Source organism: Saccostrea cucullata, unplaced genomic scaffold (genome assembly GCF_032062105.1).
Source record: "Saccostrea cucullata isolate Sc308-1 unplaced genomic scaffold, CSIRO_AGI_Scuc_v1 ctg2886, whole genome shotgun sequence".
NCBI classification, from domain to species: Eukaryota; Metazoa; Mollusca; class Bivalvia; order Ostreida; family Ostreidae; genus Saccostrea; species Saccostrea cuccullata.
Window position 1 is genome coordinate 62,501 of NW_026938034.1, and position 7,173 is coordinate 69,673.

The 7,173-nt window shown below is 36.3% G+C and overlaps 1 protein-coding gene and 1 pseudogene across 1 annotated transcript; one reads left to right on the plus strand and one right to left on the minus strand.

The window, feature by feature from the left end:
* Window positions 1-3,927: 3,927 nt before the first annotated feature.
* LOC134249305 (putative nuclease HARBI1) lies at window positions 3,928-4,967 on the plus strand. The gene is made up of 2 exons (XM_062731669.1): window positions 3,928-4,233; window positions 4,332-4,967. The coding sequence occupies exons 1-2, from the start codon at window positions 3,928-3,930 to the stop codon at window positions 4,965-4,967; spliced, it is 942 nt and encodes a 313-aa protein (XP_062587653.1).
* A 285-nt stretch (window positions 4,968-5,252) lies between these two features.
* On the minus strand, window positions 5,253-6,431 carry LOC134249306 (myb/SANT-like DNA-binding domain-containing protein 4; annotated as a pseudogene).
* Window positions 6,432-7,173: the final 742 nt, after the last annotated feature.

Genomic DNA, 7,173 nt, shown 5'->3' on the forward strand with positions numbered 1-7,173 from the left:
TTAAACGATCATTGCTAACCGTCGTTTTTCGTGGACGTTCTAAGCGCTGGCGATTGATTACATGTTAAGTCGTTTGGAATCAGTTCGAAAGTTGACATTTAGTGGACTGATGCAAGCAAAAGTGTTCAGCGACATCTTTTTATGAGCAACCAATTGTTAGCATCCCTATAGTCCTTTAATGTTAATTTTCGGAAAGTCCTGGTGTTTTTGTCATTAGACGTTTTTGCAGTTTTTCACCGGTTTTCTTTTACAAGCATGTTCAGAATGTTTTTCTAGTAAAAAATTGTTCCCGGACCATGTGCGTTCGAGCGTAATCTTTTGTTTTATTGAATTGTCACAGCGTTGGATGAAGCGGTTTCTGCGTGTCAAATTAAAAAAAGAACTCTGTCGTTTGTTATCTTTATCTCTATTGTTTTTAAGAGGAAACATAATAAATCAATTAAGAAAAATATCTTTAAATCATACATACGGAAAAGCAATTGCTAAACCTATTTTGCTCCGTATAGTTTAAACTTGATTGTTATTTAATTGCGGCGTTGGTAAATATATATATCGTTTTTAGCTCACCTGAGCCGAAGGCTCAAGTGAGCTTTTCTGATCAAAATTTGTCCGTCGTCTGTTGTCGTTGTTGTCGCAAACTTTTCACATTTTCGTCTTCTCAAATACCACGGGGCCAATTTCAACCAAACTTGCCACAAAGTATCCTTAGGTGAAGGGGATTCAAGTTTGTTCAAATGAAGGGCCACACCTTCTTCCAAGGGGAGATAATTATGAAATAGTGAAAAATTAATGGATTTTTTAAAAATCTTCTTCTCAAGAACCACTGGTCTAGGAAAGATGAAACTCGTGTGAAATCATGCTCAAGTAGTGTAGATTCAAATTTGTTCAAATCATGACCCCTGGGGGTAGGGTGGGGCCACAATGGCCGATCAAAGTTTTACATAGGAGTATGTAGGGAAAATATTTAAAAATCTTCTTCTCAAGAACCACTAGGCCAGTAAAGATGAAACTCGTGTGAAATCATCCTCATGTAGTGTAGATTTAAGTTTGTTCAAATCATGACCCCTGGGGGTAGTGTGGGGCCACAATGGCCGATCAAAGTTTTACATAGGAGTATATAGGAAAAATCTTTAAAAATCTTCTTCTCAAGAACCACTGGACTAGGAAAGATAAAACTCATGTGGAAGCATATTCTGGTAGTGTAGATTCAAATTTGTTCAAATCATGACCCCTGGGAGTAGGGTGGGGCCACAATGGCCGATAAAAGTTTTACATAGGAGTATATAGGGAAAATATTTAAAAATCTTCTTCTCAGGAACCACTGGGCCAGGAAAGGTGAAACTCATGTGGAATCATCCTCATGCAGTGTAAATTCAAGTCTATTCAAATCATGACCCCAGGGGGTAGGGTGGGGCCACAATGGCCGATCAAAGTTTTACATATGAGTATATATGGAAAATCTTTAAAAATCTTCTTCTCAAGAACCACTGGGCCAGGAAAGATGAAACTCGTGCGAAATCATCCTCAAGTAGTGTAGATTTAAGTTTGTTCAAATCATGACCCCAGGGGTTAGGGTGGGACCAAAATGGCTGATCAAAGTTTTACGTAGGACTAGATAGGGAAATCTTTTTACGTCAAAGCCATATATGATTAGGGATATTTACATTTGTATATGGAATCATCCTCAGGTAGTGTAGATTCTAGTTTGTTCAATTCATAACCCCCAGGGATAGGGTGGGGCCGCAATGGGGGATCCACGTTTTACATTAAAATATATATTTTTTAAAATCTTTCACCCAAGAATAACAAAGCCATGGTACATGTAAGTGATACTATTTATTTATAAGGAAGCATTTTCGGGTAGTGTAGAAAAATAAAGGGAAAAATCCTAAGAACAGAAAAAGGTATGTTTAGTCATATTGACATGTATAAGCATCCCCATGTATCGAAGATTTTTTTTATTCAAATCATGGCCCTTTGGGGTAGGGAGGGTAACAATGGGGAAATCAAATTCAAATATAGGAAGAATATGTTTTTAAAAATCTTTTTATCAAGAACAGCAAAGCCATATTCCCCATTTTAAAAAGTGAGTTATCTCCCCTCAAAATCGGAACTCTTCTACACTAGCATAACTTCCGCGGACTACGCATTACGATAATCCAACAAAATAGTGATCAACTTACACGCTGCATTTAAAAATTTTACAAGAAGGAAACGGTTTGCAATTTGTTTCAGATAATAAGCGATTTTATAAAGGGTCTGTTAGCTCCCCCCTTTCTAGAAAGCTATACGAATTAGCCATGTACGTAGCATCGTCTTTAAAAAAGGGGGGGGGGCAGCCAAAGAAGTATTTTTTTCTTACCTGGAAAAGTTGACAAGCAAAGAAAAACCTTGCCCAAAGTGGAAAAAGCTACTTATTTCAGTACCAGTTCCTTGGCATACAATACTACATTTCCCTTATATAACTTTACCGTGGTATAAACTGTGTGTGTGTGTGGGGCGGGGAGGGGGGGGGGGGTGTTGGCAACCTGTCTTTCAATGAACATTTTCAATAGAAAAAAGTAATGCTGGGGTAAAAGGGGGGTGGAGCTACATGTATGCCCCTTGACCTCCCCCCCCCCTGTTGCTACGTGCCTGTTAGCTGGTAAACAACTTCATCAGAAATTTGCAATTTTATGTTACTTTATTGTAATTTTTTTTTAAATCTTACATGTATAATCTTATTTATGTCTTAAAGCGGCAATACGGCTGCAAATCGTGTGCTTCTTCATTCAAATTTACCCAATATATCATTCAGGAATAAGGTAAAAAGTTGAAGTAAGCATTTGAGAAAAATAAATATTCTCTCCTCATGTAAAATTACCGTAATTAAAATCTGCCGAAAAATCAAGGGTCGTACAACTTAGTTCTGTTTATTTGTACCACGTGAATTCTAAAATGGCACGTGCATACAATGTAGGGTTTACAATTATAATGGCATAGTAAGTAAAAGCAATTCTGGGAATCAAAATATCTTAACTCTCCGGTAAATTAATAATTGTTAACATATTAGTCTGCATTCAGACGAATTTAACATGATTAAGTACAAATGTTGACATTTTGTGTATTGGGGTACAGGAAAGGAAAAGCCACCAAATCATACGTCATCACGGCAAAATGTCAAACAAAATATCTTTCTGCAGTTCCAATTCAATTTGCTTTTCAAATGGCAATAATTTTCATATGTCATAAGTGCATTTTTACGTTGAGTTTACACTGTTTTTTTTTTCTTTGAAAGCCATGGAGATACGAGAAATAATAGCATGCATCAACAAACCTGTAGGGTAGAACCTTCGCGAGCCCCACGTGAATGTCGCCGAGATCCCGTTTCTTCTTCATCCAATGATTATATTAATCACCCAACTAAAATTTTGTCAGGAAAGTTGCTTTTTAATTTCAAGCCCTATTTTTGGTTTTGTTTTTCGTTTTTGGTCGACTTTGTCAATGTAGCAGGTACGGAAGCGTATTAGGGCCGCAGCAGTATTTTTTTGAATTTGTTATAACAAATTATTAATTTGTTATAACAAATTATTAATTTGTTATATCAAATCATTAATTTGTTTAAACAAATTATTATTTTGTTATAACACATTATTAATTTGTTACAACAAATTGATAATTTGTTATAACAAATTAATAATTTTTTATAACAAATTAATAATTTGTTATAACAAATTGATAATTTGTTATAACAAATTGATAATTTGTTATAACAAATTAAAAAAAAATACTGCTGCGGCCCTAATAAACTTCCGTAAGCAGGCCTACCGGGAAATTATCTTAAGATTGTACTATAGCTGTTTCACAAAACACTCATATCTTATGATAATCTTAAGATCTATCTTAATCTTAAGACAACCAGATACTTGTCTTAAGACAAAAGTTAACATGGCGGCCGCCTATATTTTGGCCCAAAACAGAAGGAACTTAAGAAGACAACGAATATTTAGAGATAGGAATAACCCATTGGACTATATGCCTGATGCTGATATTATTGATAGGTTCCGCCTTCCACGCCATTTAATTTTGAGATTATGTGCAGAGCTTAATGCTAATCTAGCGCATGCTACTAGCAGGTCTCATGCTCTTCCTACATCACTGCAAATCATGGTGGCGCTCAGGTTTTATGCCAGTGGGAACTTTCAAACTGTCACTGGGGATCTCCATGGTATTAGCAAAGCCAGTGTTTCAAGAGTAATTAATGCTGTATCATCAGCTCTAGTATATGTATGTTCTGATTATATTAAATTTCCACTCGATGACAGGAATATCAATAACACCATCTTGGCTTTTCCCGCATTACAAATTTCCCTAATGTCATTGGAGCAATAGATGGAACTCATGTACCAATTAAAGCCCCGAAAAATGACGAGCATCTGTTTGTGAACAGGAAAAATTTTCATTCTATTAATGTTATGGCAGTCTGTGATTCTAGTACAAAATTTACTAACATAGTTGTCAGATGGCCTGGGTCATCACACGATGCTTTTGTGTGGACAAATTCATCACTAAGTGATCTTTTTGAAAATGGGGGTATCAGAAGAGGTTGGTTGCTTGGGGACAGTGCATATCCTCTGAAAAAGTATCTGATGACTCCAGTGCTCAACCCAAGCAATCCCCGTGAATTAGCCTACAACGATGCGCATGCTAAGACGAGAAACCCTATTGAAAGAAGCTTCGGTGTGCTTAAAATGCGCTTTCGGTGCATTGATCATTCTGGTGGAACGCTACTTTTTCATCCAGCAAGAGCATGTAAAATTGTAACTGCTTGTGTTGTTCTGCACAACTTGTGCACTGATCACAATGTTCCGGTACCACAAGCACAAAACCCTGGAGCATATCTTAATCCACCAGACAACTACGTCTACCAAGGACCCAACAATGACGGGGCCGAGATCCGCCAACGATTGATTCTTTCTAGATTTTAAGTTGTGCCACAAACAAAAATTGTTTGTGTATTCGAGAAATGTTGTGACGTTTTCAATTTCTGTATTATAGTAAAGCATAGATTCGGTACCAACTATACAGTAATTTTTATTAGAAATATTGTGTCCATTTGTATATTACCCAACTGTTAGTGAACGTGATTTAATTTTCATGAAATATTGGTAACTTTCATAAAAGGAAAATGAAACATACATGTGTTCTGTATCTTGTGATTGTAATGACCAACAAAAATGAATAACAAGTAGTAAATTGAACACATTACAATACGTTTTATTTATTATCAGAAAGGCTACTGACTGTCACTGTAGCATTGGAAACTATTCCAAGCTGACAGAGGTGAAGCGTATGTTGTTCACGTTGTAACTGTAGTTGCTGCTCTGCAATTTCAAGTCGCCGTTCTTCGATTTTCAATCGTTTTTCCTCAATTTCTAACCTCTTTTTTTCCACACATAGCCTCTCTTCCTCTGCTTCAACAAGTTTTAATGTGAGGGCATCATTACAGGGATTAGAAAATTTCTTCATTCGTTTCTTTGCTGGCTCTTCATCGGCAAGTCTTTTTTCTGTAAACAAAATTCATATTTTACAACCAAGAATACGAAATTTTTGTAAACAAAATCACAAAACTTTTTGTTCTTAAAAAAATATTAAAACATTAATTTTGTTATTTTATCTTAATTTCAAATTTCATGTGGATTATTAAATAATCTTATGAAAAATTAACAAAACAAAAAAATATCACACAAAAATCATTCCTCAATATTGCATACGACTTTGCCTACAGTGTAGAGCATATCCGCTCTGTGTATCCTCTGGTACCTTTGTAAGAAATTTTACGTAAGCTATTTAACTTTTATTTTTACAAAAAATAACATGCTTTTTACTTTTCACCATTTACAGGATTGATTAAATAGCTAAATACTTGTAGACCCCCCTTTTTTTACCGGAAAGTTGAACTTGTATCAGTCTTACACATACCATTTATAACATCTGTGCTCCCGCTAGTTGGCGTTTCCCGTACCGTCTCTGCCTCTAAAACGTCAATGCCCCCCTCAACTCCCCAAATGGATGTTTCCCCAATGATCCCCTCGATTTTCTCATCTATTGGTCGCAGGATAGCCTCAGATGGCAAGGATCCTCCCCCTGTCTTTTTCTGTTCTCTTCTTTTCAAAGCTAGTTTTTTTCTGCTTTCGCTGCTTAAGCAGGTCCATTTTTTTTTTCATTTCTTCTCCGGACCTGATGTGGTCTGACGCATTTACAGCATTTACCTTTGTAGCTATTTCGTTCCATGTTTCCTTCTTCAACGAATTGGAAACTGTAGAATTTTGTTTGGAAAAGAGAATGTCTTTTCTTTTCTCCACTTCGTCCGTTAACACGGTGATTTCGGCCGAACTGAAATTTGGGCTTCTTTTCAGAGCCATTTTCTTTGTAGAATTCTTTCCGAGCGCACGGACTTTGTACCCGTTTTGTCACCCCTACTAATGTGTTCGGAACCTTTTATTTTTCGGTGTTCTGCAAATTATAAAACCCGATGAGTTCAGAGTAGCTCTGGCAGTGACTCTGGCGAGAGTTAGCGAGACTTCAGCGAGATAGGGTAAATTATTCACGGAAATCTGGCTAGGAAGTGACTAGCACGTGGAGGCATGGTAAACAGAAAATTTATGTTGCGTTTCAGTTTTCACCACCCTAGAATCAGCTGATAATGTCTGTAGATATGTACTTCAATCAACCGTTCTCTTTTACATTCATTCAAACTTCAATAAGTATTCTCTATAATACAATTTTCTGCAGTCATGAATTAAAATTTCTTTTTGGACAAATATTTTTGCATGGGAACCGGGACTATATTTTTTGGCGTCAGATTAGCAAATGAGGCACCAGCTTGATTTTAACTGACCAATCAGCTGAATGAGTATTGCATTATGGGTTACTACGAATACTACTGGAATTTTACGCTTGATAAAAGGAAAATCTTATGGTAAATGAAAAGCATTTTTAAAAATATTATTTTCATGCTCATAATGACAAACAATTCATTTGTTAAATAAATGGCGGAAGTCTAGGTTTCTGAAAGTCATACTGCAAAAGCGATTTGCGTCTGTATTAATTCCTTTGTTGTACTATCAGTGAATACAATTGCCAGGTGAATTTCCTGGCCGAACACGTGGTCACGAATGTAAACAAAGTTTA